The sequence below is a fragment of the Elgaria multicarinata genome, chromosome 16 (genome assembly GCF_023053635.1).
Source record: "Elgaria multicarinata webbii isolate HBS135686 ecotype San Diego chromosome 16, rElgMul1.1.pri, whole genome shotgun sequence".
In the NCBI taxonomy this organism is placed as follows: Eukaryota; Metazoa; Chordata; class Lepidosauria; order Squamata; family Anguidae; genus Elgaria; species Elgaria multicarinata.
The window spans coordinates 1,872,837-1,899,372 of NC_086186.1; the positions used below are offsets into that span (position 1 = coordinate 1,872,837).

Consider the following 26,536-nt stretch of genomic DNA (forward strand, 5'->3'; position numbering starts at 1 on the left):
TCGTTCTCTCCCCTCTAGTCATTTGCCTTGCTATGTCTCCAGCCTCTGCCATCACTATTTGTCTCCCTTTCCCCTCTTTAGCTTGCTTTTGACTAGCCACACCCCTATGTGACTAGCCACATCTTCTGTGGGCACCATTTTGTTACTCAAATTCCCAAATGTGCCCACAGCCCCCCAAAATTGGGGACCCTGATCTGGGTTATTAGAGAATGCACCAATATGCAACAGACTCAACAGCTATCACATTTTCACTAAGCTCAGATTTTGTTGCTGACCAAAGTATAACGACAGCGTCCGTTGCATATCTGATCCCTTCATGCAGCCCAGTTCTATCTGGTTCCATCATCTAGTCAATCCTACCTCTGCCCCCTAAGATGCGTATTTTTGAAACAAAAGTCAGGACTGACCCCACCCACAGTATATAAAATAAGCAAATGACCGTTTAAGACCATTTAAACCAAACTGGAGGAGACCAAAGTGTTTTGGCCTCCTCCTTTGTCAGACACACACACACGAACAATCTCAGTCCATAATGAAATTGCTACTTTAAAAGTTATATATATTTATTATTTTCTTATTATTTATATCCCCTACTTATTATGGAGAGAACTTACAAAATATGAGCTGTCCATACAAATTATGAACATAATGCCAACCTAACCCTTGGGGGCCAAAGTCCCCCAATGCCTGTCAGTACACTCTTATACATGCCTAAATAGAAATAAACCCCACAGATTTCAATGGGGCTTTACTCTCAGGTAAGCGTGCCTAGAATGGAGCCTTGAGACCTCGGCAACCATATGAAACTTATTACACCTGGTTTGAACCCTCTATGATGGCTACCAGTCCATTTCGGAACACGATTCAAAGTGTTGGTTTTTTTACCTAGAAAGCCTTGAGCAATGATGGGGGACAGCGGGGCCTTCTCGGTTGTGGCGCACCTCACCTGTGGAACTAGCTTTCCAGAGAGGCTGGACCAGCTCTGCTTTTATTCTCTCTTTGGTGCCAGGTGAGAAACACTTATTTATTTTTTATTTACCAGGCTGCTTTAAGTTGGTGTTTTAATATTCTGTCAGCCTCTTAGCTCTGGTTCTCCTGTGGAAACTTGTGACTTGTCTTCGCTGCATTTATTGCATTTCGTGTCATATTCCGAGCGCTCAGGCTCAGGCTCAGGCTCATGTTCTGCCCGCTTCCTCTTGTCTCTTTTCCTCCCCCTGAAAGTGTTGTTGTTATTTTTATAGCATTTCGTTTATGTTTTTATTTGGGCGGTGGTGGTGGTTTTTAATAAAATGTTATTTTAAGCCGCCCTGAGTGTTGTGACTGCAACGATACAGCGGGGTATAAATGTTCTAAGTGAAACAAATAAACAAAACCCCTCAGAAATAAACAAAGAGCCCCCCTCCCTCCCCCCCCAGGTACTTCCCATCCTCTCAGCCTGAGGGGAGAAGAAGGCCCCTCCCGGGCCCCAGCCAGGCTTTGCCTCAGCAGCAACCGCCAATCTTTCCACCTCAGCAGCCCCTCCCCCCCGCGGCCTCCCTCTCTCTCCCTCTCTCTTTCGCGCATCGCCCCCCTCCCCCACCCGTACTATTACTACAAACCCCTCGATCCGCCGCCTCCATTGGTTCCCGCGGCCCCGCCACGTGATCCTCGGGCGCCGCGCTCGCGCGCCCTCGCTCAGCCCCGCTGCAGCGGGTTTGTTTCCAAGGCGACCTGGGAGGAGGGAGGAGGAGAGGAGGATGGTGGAGCAGCCGAGGAGGATGGTGGTGGCGGCGGCGGCGATGAAGCAGCGGAGCCCGCGCCCCTGCCCGCCTGAGAGAGAGAAAAGAAGCGCGAGCCCGTGTTTGCGCTCACGTTGTTGAAGGGGACCGGGGGGGGGGGTGCGCGCGTACGCGTGAGAAGTGGAGGCGGGGGGGGTAGAAATAAGTGGGGAGGAGGGCAGGGAGCGCGCGCGCGCGCGTCCTGACGGGGGCGCGCTGGAACCCCGGACCTGAAAGGGGAGAGCGCGTGCGCGCGCCAGCCATGTTAAGCCTGATCCGCGGCGGCCGCGGCGGCGGCGGCTCTTGCAGCAGAGCGGGGGAGGAGCGCTTGCGAGGATCCTGGGCAGGCAGCTGGCAGGCAGGTAGGCACCGCTCGCCCCCCTCCACCCCCCCGGCCTCCGCAGAGGCGCACGTGCTCCCCTGCTGCAATGGGAGGCGCTGGGGTCCCCCGAGCCCTGTTGCACTCCCGAGCCCCCTGCAAAAGAAAAAAAAGGGGGGAAGTGTGTGGAAGCCAAGCCTCGCCTCGGCGCAGCACCCACCCCCACCCCCGCCGTGTGTGTGAAGGGGAGGGGAGTCCCTCTGGCCAGGAGCAAGGCTTGCCTGTTCCGAGGCTGGGCAGCGGGGTCCGCTGTGCCAAGGAGCGAGGCATCCCCCACTGCAGAGGAGCGGCGGCGGAGGAGGCGGGTGGGGGCGAGGGGGACGTCCTCTGCTGAGGAGCAGGGCATATCTCCCCCCTTTAAAGAAAAGAGAGAAAAGCTGGCCGGGGGGGGCATCTTCTGCATGAAGGAGTTGCATTAGGGGGGAGGGGAGTTCTCAGCCAGAGGTCTGGCAGTTTCCCTTCTGCGTGTGTGTGTGTGTGTGTGTGTGTGTGTGTGTGTGTATCTGTTGGGGGCTGCACGGCCAGAGGGGGACCCCCCCGTTGCCCCTCTTCCTCTAAAGGCTGGGGAGATGGGGTGTTGCTTGGTGGCAAGGAGCTGCACGCCTCTCTCCTCTCCTGCTGCTGCTCCTCCAGTTCGGACCCATTCAGAGGTAAAGCTGCAGAGGTAAAGCCGAGGGCAGCGAACCTGCCTGTCATCTGGTCCAGAAAGGTGCCGGCTGCTCCCGCGCGGCGAGCAGAGCAGGGCGTCCCATGCCAGGGCCACCGCCGCGGTGGTAGCGAGCTCCTGGGGTTTCTCCAAAGCTTCCCCTCGCTTTGCCTGGGAGGAAAAGGGATGTTTCATGGCTTTGCCCCAAGGGAGACTGCTCCTCCTCCTCCTCCTCCATCATCTCTCCTTCTCGGTACCAGATTGCAAACATCGCCCCAGCAGGGAACAGGAAGAGGACAGGCTCTGTGGACCGCTTATTGACCCGCAAAGGGAAGGGGAGGTGCCCTTTGGCCAAGGGTGCTGCCTGCCTGGGCAGCCCTCCCTGTGCCTGGAGATTTCCGTAGCTTTTCTCTGCCTTCAGAACACTCTTGAAATAGAAAGCTGGATTTGCTGTCTGTCAAGTTCATTGAGTTGCTTATATTGCAAGCAATCTTTTGCTTTGTCACTGTAAAAACAGCGTGCTTGTTGGCTCTGGTCTAGTGAGGATTAATGGGCTAATTTTCCTCTAAAGGTATGGGAAGGATCCAATGGATGGTAGATCGATTACATTTTGAAATTCACTGTGGTGTTCATATCAAAGCTTGGATGCTTTTATGGCTGGTTTGTGTGTGTGGAAACCTTTGCATTTAAGGAAGATTTTGTTGACTTGTTAAATAAGTGATACTTCAAAGACTGTCAAGAGTCTGTAAATTGTTATGATCATAGTCACTTTCTCTCAGAGCTTGTAAAAAGCAGGGGGGGGAGATAAACAGCAAGATTCTACAGGAGAGGGAAAGTGATGCTTTGGAAGGCTTCACCCTTGAACTTAATAACTGCAAATGGTAATTCACTCATTTTCCCAAACTGTGTCCATGAAATCTGGAAGAGAGTTTTTATTAATGTCATGAGTGTAAATTAAAATCTTTGGGGTTATTTTGGGGTGAAACATTATTATTATTATTATTTAAAAGTGCATGACTAGGGACATTTCTGCACAACTAGCTGTGCAATAAATATGCATTGCTATGCACTTGTTGCACATGGGCTTTGGTTACAGAGCTCTGTCAAAGTGAATGGGAGCTCACATCTTTATTTTCATCTTTTTTTGTGGCATTGTAGGTGGCTTTGAAATCATGTCTTCACGTTTAATGTTACAAATAGCAAAAAGTATTGTGTCAACAATACTTTGGACTACATTAGTAATGACAGCCTACTAGTTTACAAAAGCCAAATTCATAATGGCATATTTCTTCCTCATTATCAAGGCATTCGTTCAATTATAAGTCCTCACCTCTCTGGTTTATATAATACAAGCTGACTTAAAAACCACACTAGAGTAAGGGTGAATTTGGAGATGCATCAGAAGATAGCCTTTTTGCACTCTTCTGTGACTAAACAGAATTCCTCTTTTGACCCGCATACATTTAAGTGGATACTGCTTATGAGCCCAAACTGCTACCTTTTGAACATCCTAGGTATATGTTTTTTCAACATCATGTTCTCAGATAAGTACAACAAATGTATCTGCCTATCTTCATTATCTATAAACTAGTTTGCATGCTACAGCAGCAATTTCTGAGTTTTTAACCCAGGAATTGTGGGGGACGAGTGGCGGGTGTAAGCCTTCACTGTTTCTGCTTTTAATTAAGAACCCAGGAATGCCCCCATTTCTGGTTTGTTTCATGACGTGCTGACCTGGAAACTCTGGGATGTTCCTGGGTTGTGAATTAAAAGTGAAAATGACAAGTGCATTCTGCTCATACCTGCAATTCCTGGATTAAACTACCCAGTAATTGCTGCCATGACATGCGAACCAACTCTGTGTGAAAAGTTGGCTTGGGCTCTGGGTCTAGTAAGTTCCTTGCTGTGAGCAAGTGTTTAGCTGCAAGATGACTAGATCTTTGGCTCTTGGAAGAGTTAATTATAGATTGGTCTTGTCAGCAGTTCTGTTTCACTTATTTCATTATGCAGTAAGATGTCTTAAAATTTGCTCTTACCTACTTTCAACAATATGATTTAAGTTATCGCTTGGGAGAGTAGTTGCAGATTCACTGATAAAGAAATGCCATCACGATTGTGAGATGGTAGTTCTAGGATGCTTCCATCTAAATTAAACATGCGGTAGTGACCTCCCAATTAGCAAACCCCTCTGAATAAGAAAAATATTCCCACCAGGCATTTTCTGCTTGCAGGTTACTGCATTATTATATTTGTTAGCGCTTTACTCCTAGAATAGATCTTCACATGTAACTTTATCTGAGTAAAGAGTAGTCCTTAATGAGTATGTGAACTTAATAACATGAGATGCCTCAGGCCACAGCTAGACCTAAGGTTTATCCTGGGATCATCCGCCCCTGCCTGAGCACTGGATCCCCTGTGTGTCACCTAGATGAACAGGTTTGACCCCTGGACGATCCAGGGATAAACCTTAGGTCTAGCTATGGCCACAGTGCAAAAAAGCACGTCCCTCTCAGTCACAGTGCTAAAGGTGAAATGTATTTATTGTTGGTATTTATATCCTCCCTTCAACAGAGTTCCCTGTATGGCTGTGAAAGGCTTGCATTACAACATTTTTTATGTTGGGCATTTATTTAAAAATTGAAAATCCCATTGGTTTTAATGGTATGTACTTCTAAATAACAGTCTGATCTCATGTTTGGTTACTTGAAAATAAGTTCCATTGATTTCAACTGAGTTTACTTCCAAATAACTGCTTAGGAAAGCAACAAAAATATATCTACTTTGGGTATTATGTTCTCTCTCTACAATTAATGTTTTTTGCCTCTTTCTGTTGTGTATGCTATAAGAAGAGGGTTCTGTGTTAATGCATATGCAAGTAATTTCTAAAATAAATTTTAGGCCATACCATATTCGACAGAACTGCAGGACTTGGAAAAATACTGAGTACCACCAAATTGTAGCAGGAATGTTTATAACCAAGCATTCATAACATATGAGCCCATGTGGAAGAATCATAGTTCAGTAATAGAGCACATACTTTGTATGGGAAAGGTTGTAGGTTCAATCCCTGGAGCCACCAGTTGAAGGTTTATGGGCAGATGAAGGGAAAGATCTCTGCCTTACGCTCTGGAAAGCCACTACCAGTCAGAGCAGACAATATTGGGTTAAATGGACAAATAGTTTAAAGTAATGTAAGATAGCTTCTTACGTTCCTACATGGTTGCGGGTACAAATCAATAGCCTTATCTTATGTTCATTTTTAAAGGCAGGGAATCTACAGGTGTGCGAAGACTGTTTCACATCTTAAGAAATTGAGTGTACAAAGCTACCTTAAACTCTAATCCCAGGCATTTGACATAAGGTTTTAACTGGTCCTGGGATTTTTTTATTGTTGAAGGTTTTAAATGGTTTTTATAGTACGTTTTATATTGTGCTTTTAAGGTTTAATCTTTGTAAACCACTCAGAGAGCTTTGGCTATTGCATGGTATAGAAATGGAAAAATATAATCATATACCATTGGTTTGTTCACCCCATTATTCAGATCCATCCCCAAAACCTGTCTTTTCTATGTGGACTTTGGCATATCCTCTTAATTCTCAGTTTTAACCATGCCCACTTTCCCAGCTGTATTTGCCCATGTACTTTCCTCCCCACTATCCAGATTAGATTGTAAACTCCTTGAGAGCAGGAAACAGTCTGTGCTGCCTATTGATTGTATCCAGTGGTGGCCTTCTGCCAGTGAACTCCCCCTCCTTCCCAAATCTGTTCTGGAGAGTAGGGAGACCATTCAGAGTAAACTTGAAGAGATGCAGGGAACTGCAAGGAGGAAGGAAAGTCTACTTGCATAATGTTGGTTGTAGCCCTATCTGACGGTAGTGCACCATCTATGAGTATGATGCTGGGCCAGTTTGCATGATCTAACAGACCACCATAGACCACCATAGCTAGACCTAAGGTTTATCCCAGGATCATCCTGGGTTTGTCCCTGCTGAGCACTGGTTGCCCTGTGTGGCACTTAGATGAACAGGTTTGACCCCAGGACAATCCTGGGATAAACCTTAGGTCTAGCTACGGCCTTATTTAAGCCATGGCGGGTTGCAGCACACGCTGGCGCATGCAGGGGGCCATTTTGAATATTCATTGCCCAGCTGCAGCTTGTATGTGGGAACCTGGGTAGCAGTCCTTGGGTTATGTGAGGGTTGTTTAGCTATTGCACAGCCCCTGCTGCCTGGGTTCACATGACAAGACAAGCTGGGGTTGGGTGTTGAACATTCAAATCTTGCCCCGCAGCTAACCATGGCTTAAATAAGCCATTGTGGGTTGTTTTGATCATACGAACCAGAGTAATGTCTACTCTGACAGGCAGCAACTCTCATGCAGCTCAGGTAGAAGTCAGCTCACCTACCTGACATCTTTTTAATTAGCAATGAGAGAGCTTTGAACCTGAACTATAGTGGGTACATGCAAATTGGTTGAGAGGTCAATCTTGTAACATGTGACGCTACCCTTATTCATTTTTAAAACTTTGATTTGTAGCTTGCACCATCCTTAAGGCTGTGAGTTGGCTGGAAGAAGAAAAAAAGGAAAACTGGGCAGAATGTATTTTGTTCCTCTGTCAGGATCCTTTCAAGCAGGGGGAACCCCATTGTCATAGATGCAGCAAGAAGGAGGTTACTGTTTTTTCTACATGCATGGTGAATGTTTCTGCATGATAAATGTTTTTGCGTGAAATGGGCAGAGCTATATCTGCAGTCACAGCCCCATTCACCTTCAGGGTTTGCATCTAGCATAGTGGAGGCACTGAATAAGTATTAAACAGCACTATGAAACAACATTGAAGCAAATTCTAACTGGTTGCTAGGTTATTGTATAAGGAGCCTACAGAATGCAGCCTATGCAATACTGTGACCATTTATTTATTACACATGTATACCACCTTTCTGCCAATGGACTCAAGGTGGTTTACAACTTCGAATAATGGCTTACAATTTAAAAGAGAACTTGCCAGTTTCAAAGTTTGCCCCTTAAAGTTCATTTTTAGATGGCGATAACCTAAAGCTACTGCTTATGTCATCCATCTCTTAAACATTGACAAATGAGTCCTTGCTGACAAATCTGAGAGACAGGAAACACTGTAATTGTAACTTGTTCTCAAGGTATGAATGAGATACAGTAAGAGAGTTTTGCGCTTTTATGAACGGGAGGGTTGTTCTAATACTGTGTACCTGAAGGTATTTTCTTCAAAGTTGGGTGTGATTTTTTTGGATGATTGCAGTCAACAGGCAATGCCATGTACATTTATAGCTACCACTGACTTCAGATTCAGTTATATTATTATTATTATTATTATTATTATTATTATTATTATTTATATAGCACCATCAATGTACATGGTGCTGTACAGAGTAAAACAGTAAATAGCAAGGCCCTGCCACATAGGCTTACAATCTAGATTGATCCCATATCTCTAAGACTGAGTAAATATCTCTAGGATGTCCCTTCTCCTGGAAAGACTGGCATCAGTCTGTTACAATAATTCCTCCACCTACATTTCCCAATTTTCTAATCTTGCTTGGTAATATTGATCCATCTCCTTGCTTTTCTCTACTACCTATTCCCTTCCTCACTTCTGTTCTACTCCCTTCCATTTGTCTGTTCTTGCCTGAAAATATTAAGCTAAAATGAATATTAAAATCAGAACATACTTTGTAAATAAATCTATGTTTAATTTGCTTAATTTTGGCAGTAACAAAATGTGCCTTTCTGGTTCAGAATTTGTATGGTAGAGCATGGTGCATTCACCTTAAAGTCTTTCCCAACATTTGTTAACCTTCAAATGGATACCGTTGTTTTTATACTGTTGTTTTTCTGTTTTTGATGGTTCTAAATTTTGTATACTTTTTAATGTTCACTGTTTTTTACTCTTGTAAACCACCCAGAGAGCTTCGGCTATGGGGCGGTATATAAATTTAATAAATAAGTAAGAGGTCTTCCCCAACCTGGTGCCCTCCAGGGGTGTTGGACTATAACTCCTGTAATCCCTAGCAATCAGGGCCATTTGTGACTGGGAATGATGGGACCTGTAGTCCAACCTGTTTGGAGGGCAGCAAGTTGGGAAAGGCTGGTGTAGAGGATTGCTCAGTGTGTCCAAAATCTGCAGTGTTTCTGTTCTGCCTAAATGTATTGTACAGAAAGCTCTGGCGTGGGCTGGTCCATGAAGTCACGAAGAGTCGGAAGCAACTGAACGAATAAACAACAACATATGATGCTGCTGTTAAATGCCTCCTTCTTCTCTGCCTTGGTCATCAACTGGCCACTGCATTGCAAACTATGACACCTTCCTATTAGTTTTATGGATGACTCTTCTGGCTTCCAAAGAAGTTTTATTCTTGTTAATAGTGCAAAGCTAATATAGAGCTGTGAGGGTGTGACTTGAAGCCTTTTCTGCGTAATGTGTTATCAAAAGTGCCAACTGAATTCTATTTCCAGAAAATGCTATTGTGGAAGGTGATGTAAGAAGAACTATATTTTTCCTCTCCCCCTCTCCTTGTTTTCTTTCAAAGTCTGTATAAAAACTACTTTCACCTGGGTCCACAAATACTAGTTGCTAATGACAACCATAAACCAAATTCTGCCCAGTAGTAATGGAATTTAGTACGCTCCCTCTGTAGGAGGCTGACTGTGCTTTTTCAAAATGGTGCTAGACTATGTCTTGTGCTGAGATGGAGAGTCAGCGTTGCAGGTTGGAGACGAGAGATTGCTAGACACACGCACCATTCTGCAGAAATGCCTGCCAGCATTCCTCTTGCTGTAAAACAAGAAAATAGTCTCTTGCCAGGCATTGGGGACATACCTGCTTTGCTTATGGGACTATTTTCAACTGGTGGTGTAGGGATGATGCTTGATACTGAAGAGTGTGTAGTGATGGCCACCAATTTGGTTGGGTTTAAAAGGGGATTGGACAAACTCATTGAAGGATAAAGCTATCGATGGCTGTATGCTGCTTCCATGATCATTAGCTGTATGCCTATGTGTATCGGTTGCTGGGGAACATGGGTGGGAGGGTGCTGTTTGCACTCACGTCCTGCTTGTGGATTTCTCATGGGCAGTTCTTTGGCCACTGTGTGAACAGAATGCTGGACTAGATGGATCTTGGTCCGATCCAGCTTGGCTGTTCTTATATGTATGGAGGCAATTCAATATTTGATGTTTGATTAATTTAATTAGACAGAATATCTACTTAATGCTTGGCTAGTCTTATCACAATGAAAATCTGCCCCTGTTTCTAGGTGTTGCACTGCTGTGATTGGATTAAACTGTAACCTTTGCAGGGCGGGGCCTGTTCTCTTTCTCTTTTTGCTTTGTAGCTACATATATAAATATGTAAAATGACATTTCCCAAAGAGTTCATGTGTTCATTATTGCAACTTTTGTGCTAAGAAAGGGTAGTCATAAGAACTAACAGCCTATAGCAGTTACCAGGCAAATATATACCTATAGTTCTTCATTTTGCCTAAATTTAAAATTTGGGTTCATTTGCTGCAACATCTGAATTTTAAAACAGTTTAGATGATTCAGGGTACTTTAGTTCATAAACCAACATACTGTCACAGAAAGTTTGATGCTTTCATATAAAACCTAAATATGCTTTTCTAGTCATGGTTTAAGATGCAGACCAAGGCTAGAAGCATGTTTCCAGTTGCAAGTGCCATCACATCTGTAGTCACCATCTCTGCACAGAGCAGAAAATATTTTTCAGATTCTTAAGAGACAACATTGAGACCAGACAACTAGGTACCTGAGTGTTTTTTCCCCAGCTCCGACCTCATCTGGTTTGAGAGTCAGTGATTCTGTTGCCACGATGTATAGACAGACCTATTGGTACTTAAAACCATCTAAAATACCCATAGGCCTGTATTTCAAATGCATCACCATAATGAAAGATGCAGGGTATGAATTCTGGGTGTAAGATAGTCACTATTTCTCTCTGCCAAAGAGCCTGTATCATGATTTCTGTCCCCTAGTAAATGAACACATTGTGTTCAAAGTGTGATATAACATGTATGTCTTTTCCAAACTTCTTTTCGTTTCTTTTTTAAATGAAAATCTGCATGGTGTTGAGGTGTATGCATCTTGCTTATGTGTAATTAGTACATAATATTGTAAAAGGATAGTTAGATGTTGGTTTCCCATGGGAAAACAAATTGAACCCTAGCTGATTATTTTATTCAGAGATTTTTAATAGAAATGAACAGTGAGTGGAGTATGTGTTTGAAAGGTTCTTTATTCTAGACTTTTCAAAAGAGCAAATAGTGCTTAGAGTCATAACCTGTAGTCATATTGTATTCTCATTGCAAATGGCATAGTTCACCTAAGAGCTTCTGACATGGTCCCTTGGGCAGAAGGGATCCCGGAGAGGATGTGGAAACATTCCTACAAAAGTGGGGCATTTTTCCTTCAGCAGCTTAATTATGTCACGGTGCAGCTCTAGACCCTACTCTATATGCCAGTACTGAGCCGTTGAATAAGGGAATTCAAAATATTAGGGTCTGTGTGACTATATGTGGAATGTTTTCCCTTCCTCACTTAATACCATAGCCTGCCACTTCCCTTCTGCGATTCAGTAGGGTTTCTGATTTGGTGTGTGTGGATTTCCAGGTAGGACCAAGCCTGCTATAGCTTCATAAAGATTGCATGCATTAAAGCTCTCTGTACTTTGCTTTGGTTGGGCATGGGGATCAGGAACATGGCATCTGAACCAACTCTAAGTACAGTTGGCACAGGCAACGAACAGCCCTTGTCAGGAGATCTGTACCCAAGGTATCCCTAACAGATGCCTACTGTGCTGGTTTGCGTAAGTGTTTAAATAATGTAATTCCCTAGCTGAAATGCAGCGTTTGGCTATTAGCTTTTATGGGTGAGTGAACAACATTTGTCAGGAGTAGATGGTGCTTCTAAACCTTTAATCATACAACACAGCCATCTCTCCCAGGGTCAAAAGACAACTCACTATCATTTGACATGTTGCAGACTTTCTGAAGTGCTAGTAACATCTTGATTGGGGCTTGACTGATTGGTGTCTGTCAAGCAAGTGGCAGCCGTGTTTTCATTAAAGGCTACATTTGAAATATTTCCACATGGCATATTTGGACTTTAAATGTCTTGTTCTATGACTGCTATGTAAGAGCTGGATGGAATGTGACACATTCAAGGAAATTGTCAATGGCCACAGGCTGCGTGTATTATTATGCTATATGTGCTGCATTCTTGTCTACTTGTACTGAACTAAAAGTCTGTCAGACGTTTTAAGTACGGATTTGGTGGGTTATGGGTATTTGGCTAGGGAGAGGGATGGAATTATAAATCCTTTTAAAAAGCAGATTTCAGGTGGCTTCATATGAATATTTGAAGCGATGAGACCTCTAGAGATGGTTTGATTGATGGAATAGGATAAGTAATCATCTCATCCATCAGATTTATGAAAAGACCACAGCTCATCTCCTGACTCAGCTCAGATTTAGAAGTTTTATCAATTCAGGACTGATGACCTGTCATAATGTAGGTAATGTGGCTTGTTTAAACTCTAGTTTGTAAGAACAGACCACGATCTAAAATCCTGGTTTATTCTACTATCTAGAATTTAAACAAACTATGGTTCCCTGAGTTCAGACACCATAGTGAACTTTGTTGGCTTGTTTAAAACCAGAAGAGAAAGTTTCGGTCTCCTTGTGATTGTAAATGGGAGGAAGGGAGAGGGGGAAACAGGAAGCATGTGAATCCAGAGTTGATGCAGGCTTATGAGACCTGCTTTGGTTTTTACTAGAATGCAGACATCCACCAAATGGAGCCAGATGCAAAATGGCAGGTTAGGGATATAGTCAGTTAATTAGTGCATCTCATAAACCATATGCTAGGATTACCTGCATATACAAATTCAGAACTACAATTTAGTTACTACAGACCAGCTTCTAGTAACCTAATTTAGTAGGAGGGAGCTTTTTATTGTTATTTATTTAAAGTAGAAGGGCAGAATCAAATGTACATCTACTGCAAATCCTCCAGTGATCTACCAATAGCTGCTGATCTTATCTGTTGCCCACCCCTGATGTAGCAGAAAGCCATGGTTTCTTGTTATGTCTGAACTGGGCCTAAGAACGTGCCGGCATTCTTCCCACCCACCCCGACACACACTCTTAGGCAGGCTTCTGATGCATTAATTACTGTGTCCATTGCCCTGTGTCCATTACCCAGGTAATTAATTTGTTTGTGCTGCCCATTAATTTCTCCCTCACCTCCAGCAGTCAGACAAGAAATCCCAGAGATGGCACCAAGCATGGCCCAGTCCACACTGAGGAAGTTTAACATGATGTATCTTGTGTTTTGGTGTACTGCTTCCTTTTGCTTATGCAGTGGAAGTCCTTGTGCAAACATGGTTTTAAAATGTCATCTAACATAGTCCCAATTTCATTAGCTTGTAAAAGCAAAACTGGGATAAGGATTAATTTCTTCTAAAGTATCGGAGGCTATGGCTTGTTTGTGTATGGACAGCTTCTCCTCCAAGCATCTTGCCCTCCTCTGGGACCATTCCCTAGTAACTGTGATCATAATTCCAATCTCCAAGGTAATGAGACTTGTAGGATATAACACTTCTGGTACAGTTTCTTCAGATAGAAGATCAAAGTGTACTAATAATAGGCTAAAAATGGGAGCAGTTAATCAGATTGTTCTGGAATTCAGCTGAGAACTGAATGCAAATCATGTAGTTTAGCAAGGCAATCCTGTGTTGGTAACAGGGAGAATTAAGGCCCGGGAAATCACAACATAAAAATGGTAGATCTAGTCCAGTATTCTGTTTCCAACTTTGAGATACCCCTGGGAAATATGCCATCCCCGTTGTTTGTCCCCAGATTTGATTATTGGAAATATATTGCCACTCAACATAGAGATTCCATTTTATCTATTATGGTTGATTTCCATGGATAGATGTACCCTCCATGAGTTTGCCTAATCACTAAAATTTAAAAAAATCATGCTAGAACTTTATCATTTGACAATATCATTTGACAATAAATTCCATATGGTAATTAAGAACATAAGAGGGTCCATCAAGTCCAGCACTCTGTTCACACAGCGGCCAACCAGCCATCAGCCAGGGTCCAACAAGGCATGACATAGTGCAACACCACACACACACACCCATGTTCTCCAGCAACTGTTGCACATAGGCTTACTGCCTCGGATACTGGAGGTAGCACATAATCATCAGGACTAGAAGCCATTGGTAGCCTTCTCCTCCAGGAATTTATCCAACCCCCCTTTTAAAGCCATCCAAATTGGTGGCCATCACTACATCTTGTGGTAGTAAATTCCATAATTTAACTGTGTGCTGTGTGAAGAAGTCCTTCCTTTTATTCATCCTGAATCTCTCACTAATGGTTCTAGTATTTTGAGAGAGGGAGAAAAATGTCTCCTTCTCCACATTCTCCATACAATGCATAATTTTGTACACCTCTATCATGTCTCCCCTTAGCCTCCTTTTTTCCGAGCTAAACAATCCCATTTGTTATAACCTTAAATGCTCCAGCCCCTTAATTATTTTAGTTGCCCTTTTCTTATGTAGAGCCATATCTAAATTGCCTGGAATCAGTAATTTCATATGTTTGAGTCCTGTTCTTCAGTCTCAAAGTGTTCTTTAAATGGCTTAGTGATGGTAATGGGGTGGATGAGGGTAGGTAATGGGGTAGGAGATGAATGGCCTTCTCAAGACAGGTTTGTGCTCTTCTAGACAAGGCCTACAGCTTAGGAGTTCCCTTGGATTCCCAGGTAGGAGTTCTGGCCAGGACTGCAGCTCCAGCATGGATGATGCACCTGCAGCAACCTCTCCTTCAGCAAGATCTGGCTTCGAAGCTTGGACTTAACTCTAAATAGGATTAAAGCATTTAGAAATTATGTATTTCAGCTTCTTGTGATCCTTTATCTTCTTCACTTCCCCCACCAATACATTTTTTATTTCTTTTGATTGTTTTTAATTTTTTAATTGTAGGGCTTTTCTTTAATGTTGTGAGCTGTCTTATACACTCCAGTTTTTTAAAAAACCACTCTAGATATAAATAATAAATTGGAGCACATTTTAGTGATCTGTGGTCTTCATGACCATTTGGAAACTTCAGTTGGTCCCAGATGCTGTGGCCAGATTCTTGAATAGCGCAGTCCGCATGGATCACATAATACCATTCTAAAATATCTACATTGGTTACCTGTCTGTTTATGGGTTCGGTTCAAAGTCTATTTGATTTTTTTTTAACTTAAAATGATTTTTAAGGTTAAAATTCTTTCAGACAATGGAGGACCTGCTGTTCTGAAGGATTATCTTGTTTTATATATTCCTCTCTCCTCCCACCCCATCCCACCCACCGCACAATTTCTTGAGTTAATCCAAGGAGGCTCAACTGCCCTTTTTCAGTAGTAGCTTTTTCATCATGGAACTCCATCCTCAGTGGTGGTTGCTTGGTCTATTCCCTTTGTTATTTCAGAAAGCTTTTGACTGATATTTTGAATTGGAGAACTTCGTTTTTAATATTTGTCATATTCAGTTTTTGGTTTGTTGTGAATTTTACTGTTTTGATTTATTATTTTTTGGTGAGCCAGTCAAAGAACTTTGGTTACCGAGTGGTATGTAAGTTTGATTAATTAGATAAATAAATGATGCATGAATAAATACGTAATTTTCTTTGCCTTGAACTTACCATTAATAAGTTTTATTAATTCAATGGGCAAAATTTCCCCCTCCACTTGTAGAGGTGTGAGCAAAATAGGAATAGCAATATGAATGAGAGAACTGAGCCTTCCAAGGGAGAAAAAAACATTGACATTAAAGGAAGGGATTATGTCTACTTTTTCACTGACTATTTGAAAGGGTCAAGTGGTAATTCTAAGGTTACTGCCTGTAAGAACACTACCAAAAATTAATCTGGGATAAAAGAGATAGCTAGGATATAAAGAGCAGTCCTATAAATATGCATCGAATAAAGTAAAGACAAAAAAATATATACTTGATGATTTCACACAGAACTCATCTCCTACACCCAAACAGTCCTGAGTAGTCCTCATTCATTATTATGTTCACTTCTCATTCATTAGAGAAATAGGCTACGCAGTTGTGTGGCACGTTCTCTAGGCACTGCTGTTACAGGAGTCATGATCGGCTGTATCCACAATTTGCATGTTCACACATAATGTTTCTCTGTGTAAGTACAAGTCTAAAACCATTCAAAACATGCCTCAAGCACCATTTCGAGCCAGTTCAGTCATCGTGGTGCCAATTGAGCAGGATGAGCAGAGCACGTGAGGTGTGCATTCCTCATTTCTGTTTATAATTAAAAGCCCAGGAACTGGGTTGTTTTCATGACATGTGAACCTGGTAACTCTGTGTTGTTTCTAGGTTAAACAACCCAGAGTTAACCCAGCAACAAACCACATGCAATTGTTGGATTGATTAAAAGCAAGAACAACGAGCACTCATCCCCATAATTCCTGAATTAAATAACCAGGGAATGGCCACCATAACATGAAACTGGTTTGTCTTTCTCCACTGATTTTCAGGAAATGGTTGCTGTATGTTGTACGTGTTGGCTTGCTACTTTTGGCTAGCATTGATCCAAACGTTTCTTGGGGGGGGTGTGTGCATGTACATTGGAGCTGAAAGGGGAGGAGAAAAATGATTTTTTTCTTGGTGGGCAGGAGAAAGAATTTTGAAGGGTGGAATATTTACAACTAAAAGTGACGGTGGAAGAAGTATCTTTTCCTCTCATGTCTTGCTTTAACACGAAGTTCCCCCACTGCTTCAGGTAGTGTGGAGCAGCTATAATGAGCCGCCACCAGCTGGGCTATCATGTTCTCCCACAGTGTGTCAGTTGCAATGATGTCACATCATGATGTAATGTCATTCTAGAGGCTTTGTTGGATAAATGGACCACTCCATTTTACGGCTCCATTTTAGGGTCCTTTATTGTAGATGGAAATGTTTTAATGCTGTGTTTTAATATCATGTTTGTAATGTTGTGAACTGCTGAGAGATTCTATTACATTCAGTGGTATATAAATGTTACAAATATATACAAATAATAAATAATAAAAAGTGGATGCCCACCACCGTCCAACAACAATGGCTGGATTCACAAAACACAAGTCAGAGTACTGCTTGAGTGTGGGTTGTCGTTGAACTGTGGGTTGTTGAATTGTGGATTGTTGTGTTGTGTGAACCCAGCCGTGCTAACAAACCATCGTATGTTAACTGTGAACAACCCATGAAGAGAACCAATGGTTTATTTTTGGTTTGGGAGCTGTGGATTATTTGTGGTTAACAAACCATGGTTTGTTAGTTTGGCTGGGTTTACACACAACAACCTACAGTATCAACAACCCACTGTTCAATGACAACCCACAACCAACCAATATTCAGCCTGAATGCTGGCTTGCCGGGTCATTCATTGCCTCCGAAGCTGCATTCCAACCAAGGCATTGTGGGGGAAACATGACGGCTCATTGGAGCAGATCTGCGCAGGTTAAAGCAGTGTGAAAACATTTGTGTTAAAGCAAGGAGGGCAGGGGAGTATGGTTTGACCACTTCTGCTGCTGAAATCTTGTAGCTGAAGCTGCAAAACTGGGAGGGCATTCTTCACTCAGCCCTAGGAGTTCAAGGATTATCTGACTGGGGGAGAATGGGGATAAACTATAAGTTTTCTGTCAAGATTTTCCACAAATTTGAAGGTTGTACCTGGTTCCCAGTTTTTTATTCAACAAAGATCTTACACGAGGCAACTTGAACCTCAGCCTTGTATTTACCCCCCCTGTAATGTGTGTGCTAAATAATGAGCAGAGGATTTTTTAAAAAAATAAGTGTTTCTTCATATTTTACCTATCTTGTAAGAGAATAGAAACCCTGTTCTTGCAACAAAATATTGATTTAGTTTGCACAGAGCCTGCTATTTTCTGTGCTTTCAAAAAATATTGTTTCCTCTAGCTTCATTACTTCGCTTTAGACATTACCCAAATAACTAACGAGTCAATTAACTCCAGTTAGACTTTGCTAATTGGGGCATGATCAGGTTTTTACAACTTAATTTGTGAAAACTCCATCATGCCCCAATTAGCAAAACCCATTCCATATACTCAAGCAATGCTGAAAATCAATAGCTTAATTTTAATATTTTAGTTCTGCATGGAGAAATAGAAAATCAATAGACCTCCAAAACTCAATTCAGGCAAATCTTACCAATAAAGGTGAGTTTTTAAAAGTTATTTTGTAAACTCTTTTCCCCCTTTCAGTTGCTTAGTAGAAAATAATTTTTAGCAAAATTATAGGTCTTAGGCTCATTCTATATACTAAAAGTGAGCTCATTTCCTGAGTTCTGGACTTCATGTGTCTGATATTAGTTTTAATTTTTGTAGAGTCAGTTTTTATTCTAAGCTATTTTAGAAAGTTTCTAGAGAAGAAGTGGTATGAAAACACATGAAATAAATAGACATGCCTTGAAAAAATGTTTGTGTTTTAGTGATGCATGAAAAGCTTCCTGTGGGGGGTGTCCTAGTTTCACAGAAGTCTGGAATGAGGTAGCAGTTCTCTACCCAACTGAGGGCCTCAGTGAGAGGCAGAACGGTGCTTGGAACCAGTGATCATCGCTGTCCCAGAAATCATGTCAGGAGGCAAGAAAACCCAGGTGTTGTTTTACCTTCCAACTGACATTGTGAAAGCAAACAGCGTCCCTGTTTTTCATTGTTGTTGGGTTTTTTCTTGAGGAAAAAAGCACTGGTATTGGAGCAAGCATGATGTGGTCAAATCTCTTATTTAAGGGTTCAATCTAAACCCTAAGTCGGATTGGAATTGCTTCTCCAGTGTTGTGCAGTAAGTCACTGAGATCTTCTAAAGCACAAGGCAAGAGTTGGAATGCCACATTTTGATTAATTACTTGGTCTAGACTGGCAAAAGCTGTACCATATGGGGCACCAAGATGAAGTAACTGTAGCTGTTTGCAAACGCACAGCCTTAAGCATCAAGAATATTTGTCAATGGAGGGCTAAATTGCAGAGAGTCACATTTGCGAGAAGATTGTTGTACTTCATATTAATAGGATGACCTTGTGCTGTTATGCAATTGGCCCTTAAGATATACATTTTGAGCTTCAAATTCATACAGATTAAACACATCCTTTCTGGAAGGATGCCCATAGTGTTAATGACGATGATGGGAGTTAGCTATTTCTTGGAACCAGCAAATTTCATTTTCAGCAGAGTGGCTTTTAATGCAAAGCTTTTGCTTCCTATTATTGGATTTGAGTTCCCTGTTGTGGTTGGTGGATGGTGGGGGATACTTTAGTCTGGTCATAACTCAAAAACTGCTGCAAACATCTTTTTTTCGGAAGCTTGAGGTCTGTTTTGGAATGTGTTGATGTGGGGAAGCATTCAAGTACTACTTGCTTTTCCTGAATGTATAAGTTGGCTCTGTGTAGCTATTGAAATAAACTCCACTCTAAAAATTCACTCTTGTATGCCTCTTTATAATGTTTAATAATATTTAGCATTTATGTAGCACTTCAGTGTGTTCAAAGTGTTTCATATACGTTGTTGTAGTCCTTTCAACAATTATATTAGATAGGTCAGTGTTCTTATCCATTCGTCCATCCCCCTCTTGTTTTTTCCTGAGCCTAAATCATGGGACAGTGAACCTTAGTGGGAAAACTCCTTTTTTCTCTTTTTGTTATTATTATTATTATTATTTATTTATATAGCACCATCAATGTACATGGTGCTGTATTTTAAATTAAATATAGAAATCTGACTATTTGGGGACAGAGTGGGATCAAGAACTTTTGAATATACCCTCGCATGAAATGTTATTACTAGTTCTGCTAATGTTTTCTCCTGAGGATTGAAAATGCTGTGCTAGTACTTGACCTGAAGTTTCCTGTCCCGTGTGTGTGTGTGTGTGTGTGTGTGTGTGTGTGTGTAAGTAAAAGAGTTTCCCCAAATTTCCATGCACATTTTCAAAAACGTTCAGCGGATGCATGCTAATTGCTATTCTGATGGAATTTTCTTTTCTCCCTCCAGGTGTGAAAGGGGCATTGTTTACCACTGGAAATCTACTCCACTAGTAAATTAAAAGAGCAGCATGGTATTTCACAAAGGCATAATGGACTTCAAAAGTGTTCCACTTTAGATCAATAGATGGCGGATGTATCCTATGACTAATGGAATCTCTCTGCAGCATTAGGTGAGATGCCTGAAGCCAAGGTTACCACTATGGTGCAAAGGTATGGTAATCTATGCGCCTTAACGGAGTTGGGTTTACTGGGGCCAGTGATGCCGGGGTTTGCTTTTACTTGAGGTCATTTCCTGGAGCTCTGGTTTACTTTGGTTGCAATATCTAAAGCATCCCTTTGACTGTACCGTGTGTGGCAAAGAGTTGTGAAAATCTGAGAAAAGGGGAACAAAGATTCTGCTTCTATGAAATTCTCAGGTTAGGGTCAATTTACTATCATAATCTCAGTTTTGGGGTCTGAGTAGGGATTAAACCTAATTCATCATTCTTAGCAGGGCCATCTGCTAATTCATCTTGATGTTTTGTAAACTGCCCAGAGAGCTTTGGCTATGGGGTGGTATATAAATGTAATAAATAAATAAATAAATAAATAAATAAGTTTTGATGGCTCTTAACATGGTCTCTGACAGCTGAAAGACCATGTTAATGTTCCTCTCTTTAGTCATCTCTCAAAGTATTTATTAACTTTTATGTAAGGTGTTTATTACTGCCCTTTTTAATATTTATCCAAAGGAGATAGAGTAACTGTAGCTCAGTTGTAGCGTGCATGCTTTGTATTTAGACAGTCCCAGAAGCTCCAATTTAAGAAAGATGCAGTTGTAGGTGATGGGAAAGACCCCAGCCAGAGAGCTACTGCCAGTCAGAGTAGACAGTACAAGACTGGATAGACAAATAGTCTGACCTGGTATAAGACAGCTTCCGTTGACCCCGAGAATTTCATTTCACATCTCCCATGAACGTGTGAGCCAGGAATCTCAAAGCAGCAGTGGTGATTGGGCCTGCTGCCGCCCAGTATAACTAAGCGCTTCAGGTAGGGCCCACGCGGATTCTCCACAGAGCCTGGCTACATGGAAGCTGCCTACTTAGAGCCACTTCATACATTATAGCAGGCAGGATATTGTATCTTTGTTGCAGAAATAAGAAAGGTATTTTCGGGTGTCTGAAAAGACTGTGTAAATGTGCTTCCCAAAATCAATGGCACTTCCAGATGGCACGCTTGCCAAATGTTTTTCCTCCCACAGATGCAAATGTCTTTTCACCAACCCATGGTGGAAACAAAAGGACACACCCTTGCATTAATGTTTCAATTAGCCCTTAGCCTTATAATCATATTAATTGATTAATTCTCTTGTGACCAGAAGCCTTGGGGGTTCCTATTTGACCTCTCACCTGGAGTTTCGTGCAGGTCAGATTGGGGTGGTTTTTTGGTAAATGGCTTGTATTTCTTAACGCTTCCCCTCCTCTAATAGTCTTTTAGATAAATTTATAATGTGCATAACGGAAAGTGAAGAAATGAAGTGATTTTTATTCTTAGAGTGTGTATGTTTCTAATTCATAAGTAACAACTAAACCTACAACTTGATATCTTATTCTTCTAAATGTTAAAATTTGGATTAACATTTCTGTGCCTCTTGGGTGTTGTCTTCTTTTTATTTGGCTCAACTGTCTTTGCTGTCTGTATTATTATTATTTTTGTTATTTTGATGACCTTATTTTACTTTTTAATTGTATTCCACTTTGGGGTTAGGGATAGCCAAAACAAGTTCCATACATTTTAAATAAAACGAGTTATTGTTTTATTGGATTTTTTACCCTCATTTCTAGTCCAGCAAAGCTTAAAGGCAGGTTACAACATACTAAAAACAATACAGGGAACAGTAAAATAATAATAATAATATAATGATGATGATGATGAAATGGAAACAAAAGCAATGTCATCAATTGACTAAAAGCCATCGAACAGAAGATCACCCCAAGTGTTTGTCTAACCAAAAGACAGTGAAAGGCCACAAGAGAGGGGCCAAAGGAAATCTCTCAAAGCCGGGACTGCTTCAATTGACTGCTGTTACAGAGAAGGCCCTTCTTGTCCTTTTCCCCACCAACCAGGGGACAGGCAGGATCGTAGAGAGCAGCGGTACAGAACCTCTTTCAGCCCAAGGGACAAATTCCCTTTTGGAGATGCTCCCGGGGGCCGCATTCCAATGATGGGCAGGGCTGAAGGCAGAAGGTTATGTGGCCACAATGACAAAAGCATATTTTAGCTTAAAGCTATCGCTTCCAGCAACTAAGTCTTAGGAGAGGCATTTCAGTCTTAGTGAAAAAACTGCACAAATGCCAGGAAACCGAAAAGAGGGGTGGGGTCAGGGAAAGGGGGCATGGCCGCGTGGGGAACCCCAAAGGGCTGGATTTGGTCTCCGGGCCTGAGGTTCTGCACCAGTGGCATAGAGGGAGACAGCCCATAAAGTATCCTGGCCCTAAACCCTTTAAATGTACTTCTTTATTTAATTAATTTGTACCTCACCTTTCCACAAAGGAAATGTTGCTCAGGGCAGCTAACACTAATAAGAACCAGAATTGAAAATAAAAAGTTAGTTGACATTAAATGGAAAGTGGTATTCAGCACCTCAAATTATACCCAGAAGCTAGAAAGTACAATAGATCCCAAAAGGGAGAACTAATCTCAAGATGCTGAAGAAATAGTTTTTATTCTTTAAGAAGCCAATATATTAATAATGACCTTCCTCGGGGACTATAAAAAGGAGAGTGATTTTAGTGATGATATACTAGACAAACGTATTGTCTCCTTTTATAACCACCGAGGAAGGCCATTACTAATATATTGAGCTAAAACCAGTTGGGTTTCTTAGCATCTTTCAGCATCTTGAGGCTAGTTCTCTCTTTTTGGACCCAGAAATTAACTTGTAGCCAGAGAAGCTTGTACAGGAGCAGTGTACATAAGAACATAAGAAGGGCCATGCTGGATCAGACCAGGGGTTCATCCAGTTCAGCTCTCTGTTCAGCAGTCAGTGGCTGACCAGCTGTCGGCTAGGAACCCACAAGCAGGACAGGTTGCAACAGCACCCTCCAACCCATGTTCCCCAGAATATGACTCTGGTTAGTAGCCTTTTGGCAACGTTTTATACTAACTAATGTTTCTGAACTAAAGTTTCTTCAGTGGCAGCTCCATAGGGCATTGCACTAATTGGCAGAAAAGCATAAAAATGTTTTTTGGAGACCTTGCAGGTCTGAGACTTCTTTTCCAGCTAATGTCTAAGGAGTACAGGCTTACTATCATAGAATTGTCCTGCTTGTTATTTGTTTGAGGTCGTGTGGAGGATATAGGGCAGATTGAATGAGGGTTATTTTTTCTATATAAGGAAGCTTGTCTTGAGGTTACCCCTCCCCACCCTCCAGTAAAACATGTCAATACCCTTAAAAACAACAACCTGAACCATCATGTTGACATGTTGGTGAAATTAAAATGCAAACTTTTAAGCCTACAGAGCTCCTACACCTGAAATATTATTTTCAGGGACTGTGAATAAAAGCATTCACACAACTGGCCTCCTGCTACCTACTCCTGACATAGAGAGATTTGGGCTCAGCAACAGAGAGTATGTTTGAAGTCTGTGTTTCCCACCACCCTCCCCCAATTCTCACTGAATGCATTTCTATTGATGAGCACAGATGCAATGAGACTGTGTCATCAGAATTCTTCTTGCACTCTGTAAGCAGCAGGGTACAGAGGAGCATTCCGGAACTTTTGTTATGAGCAGGGCTAGCACATCCTCACAGTTCCAGCATTCCAAAGTTCTTTCCAAAAAAAGAACGTGATGTTTGCATTTCAGCCGGACTGTGTGCAATTGCCCCTGCAGTTGCATCACAAAAAGGGTAACTCTCCACTGAATGATTATAACCACCGGCCAGCCCCACAGGATTTTCTCATAGAGCCTGATTTCAAACAAAGCATGCTTTTAAATATCACAGGAAAACCACAGTATTTCTGGAGACCTTAACTATTGTAGGTTTGGCCACAACACTTAAATAGCATGCGAACAAGAAACTTCTAAGGAGAATAGCTTCCTTCCTTCCTTCCTTCCTTCCTTCCTTCCTTCCTATAATAGCTCTCCCCTATTTAAAAACCCACTCCCCACTTCATTGAGAAATGAGGGATCCATCAAGCTCATTTTTTCTGTATTACTGAAATCTACACACCTTGCCGGATGCCTTGAAGTGCAATATGTTCATAGTTATATGAAGACCGTTTGTACTCACGCAGAGTTTGGTGATGCCTCCTCCGGTGTCCTCCTTGGGATAGAGGTAAAGAATGCTGGTGGAGTGTTCCGGAGGTCAACACACTCGCGTCAGTATAAAGTGCTGACTGGGGCATGTGGTGAAGAGGCTCTACAGGAGAGAATATTAGCTACTTAGGTTCTTTTTCAGGCATATCCTCGTGGTGGCTTCTGTACTACGTCCCTCCCCTTTCCATTGTCAGGGAGGGAGCTGTATTTCCCAGCATTGCCTGTGCAACACCCCTCTGGAGTGCAAACAAAAGATAAGGGTAAAAAAATAAATAAGACCCACTTGCTTCTGATAATTGAACCTCAATCAACTTCCATTGCAGAAATTCTTTTCCTTGCAGTATATCAAAAGCATTAGAATATTCTCTGTTAAAGTCTACTGTCCAATTTGTAAATTACTTACTCTTACCATTTTTCCTGTCCCGAAGAGGGTCCTTTTTGAATAGGGTGAATCTTCATTTCCTCTTCACGCCTTCTTACTTGGTTTCTCCACTTTTCAGTTTCCCCCCGCTGTTGTCACTATCGCTGCCCTTTCACCTAAGGACATTTGGACTCTGTGCTCTCCTAGCCATCAGTGAGGTTGATGTAGTTGTTAAAGAACCTTTAGGGTTGTTCCTCCCCTCACTGTGCGGGGCGGGTGGTGTCTGTGTGGAATGACAATGCTGTCTCCTTACGTATGTGAACAGCTGCAGAGCATGAGAATAAATGTGGCATCAGTTCTTTGTACTGCTTGGGCATGTAACACCTGTTGTCTCAGTCTAAACATATTTGCTTGGATAATCATATCTCCTTGGTTGAATGTGTGTTCTATTTGGCCAGTGCCTGCCAGATTTTGACATTGCTCTCTTCACATACTTGTTTCACTTACCTAGTTCCTCCCTCCCTCCCTTTCTTATTTATTTATTAATAACATATTTATACTGCCCAACAGCCTAGGCTTGCTGGGCAGTTTACAACTAAAACCATGATATGACAATCCAATTTAAAACTTTAAAAATCACATAAAAACAGAATAAGTTACAGTCCAGGGAAGGCTTGTTTAAAAAGATAGGTTTTTAGGAGGCGTTTAAAAGATGTTACATTTCCGCCTCATGAACCACATGAGGGAGGGTTTTCCAGAAGGTGGGTGCCACTACAGAGAAGGCCCCGCTGTCGAGGTTCTTCATGACGACATTCTCTTCGTGTCGGAATGACGAGCAGCAGGGCCTCCTCTGAAGATTGTAAATGTCACCTCGGTGGACTCTTGGTTGGATTGTAGCTTGGTAGTAGAATGTATGTTCCCACAAGCTGGAGATATAGTAAAGTGGGCACTAGAATTTAGAAACTGACTGGAGATTTTATGTATGCAGAAAATGAATCCTGAAACTTACTTAGTGAAGTCACGTATTTGCATGGGGTAGAAGGTAGAACATGCTCTGGGGCTGGGAAACACTCTACAAGCTACTGGAGCTAATGGCAGTTCCCCACAATGTGCTTTTGGGGCTTGCAGATGGTGAACCATGGGTTAAATAAGCCATGGGTTACTTTTATGGGCAAAACTTGGCTGTTGTAAATTTCTTGGCACTCTGGGTTGGAGATTAGAGGTATTGAACTAAGGTGGTTTAATTCTTACTTGGGCAGCTTATTTCAAAAGATAGTGCTTTGGGACTGTTCAACTTCCTGGCATCTGTTCTGTGCCCTGTGAGGTTCTGTTTTGTCACCCAGGCTTTTTAGTATCTACATTTCTCTTTTTCATCCAAGGCCATAGCTAGACCTAAGGTTTATCCCTGGATCATCCAGGGGTCAAACCTGTTCATCTAGGTGACACACAGGGGATCCAGTGCTCAGGCAGGGGCGAACCCTGGATGATCCCAGGATAAACCTTAGGTCTAGCTGTGGCCCAAGTAGACTGGATGAGGGCCAATATTGAAGCACAATCTAGACAAGAAGGAGGTCCTATCATCGGCCTGGGGTAGTGGTAGTCACCCTGAAGTTATACTAAGTCAGAATGTCATTAGGGATATGTTGGTGTACTCTGGGCTGTTGGTGATACAATCCAAGTGCCAGGCTCTGACCTTTAGAAGGAGCGGACAAAAGGGGAGCCACAGATGGACTCAGGGATTTGCAGATGCTGAAGATGCTTTTTCACAGGATCAGTCCTTTCATAGATCTTCAGAGACTCTTCTCTAACTACCAACTGGTAGTTAAAGAAACACCACCAGAAAGTTCTCAAACTATCTATTGGAATGGAATGATCTTTGAGTGGGCACAATGGAAGTTCCATTTATTTTGAGCCAAACTTACTGAGTCTAAACATGATATTGAAGTACATAGAATGTAGCTTTAGCTGGGATGCAGGTGACTTGTTCAAAAAA

The 26,536-nt window shown here is 42.1% G+C and overlaps 2 protein-coding genes across 13 annotated transcripts in view; one reads left to right on the forward strand and one right to left on the reverse strand.

The window, feature by feature from the left end:
* Window positions 1–24,838, reverse strand: part of NRG4 (neuregulin 4) — a 64,383-nt gene extending 39,545 nt beyond the window's left edge. For 6 of the 12 annotated variants that reach the window (XM_063142543.1, XM_063142537.1, XM_063142546.1 and 3 more), the window contains exon 1: window positions 24,157–24,239. Coding sequence is in view for 2 of the 12 variants with exons in the window: in XM_063142534.1 (XP_062998604.1) it covers window positions 24,157–24,271 (115 nt within the window). In the remaining 10 variants the exon portion in view is untranslated. Of the gene's footprint in view, window positions 1–24,156; window positions 24,367–24,591 lie in introns of those variants that run through there. The other 6 variants (XM_063142534.1, XM_063142548.1, XM_063142547.1 and 3 more) reach the window with 6 other exon arrangements.
* TMEM266 (transmembrane protein 266) overlaps window positions 20,017–26,536 on the forward strand; it is a 56,105-nt gene continuing 49,585 nt past the window's right edge. Inside the window, exon 1 of the mRNA XM_063142530.1 lies at window positions 20,017–20,092. Coding sequence (XP_062998600.1) covers window positions 20,058–20,092 — 35 coding nt within the window. The 5' untranslated portion in view covers window positions 20,017–20,057. The remainder of the gene's footprint in view (window positions 20,093–26,536) is intronic.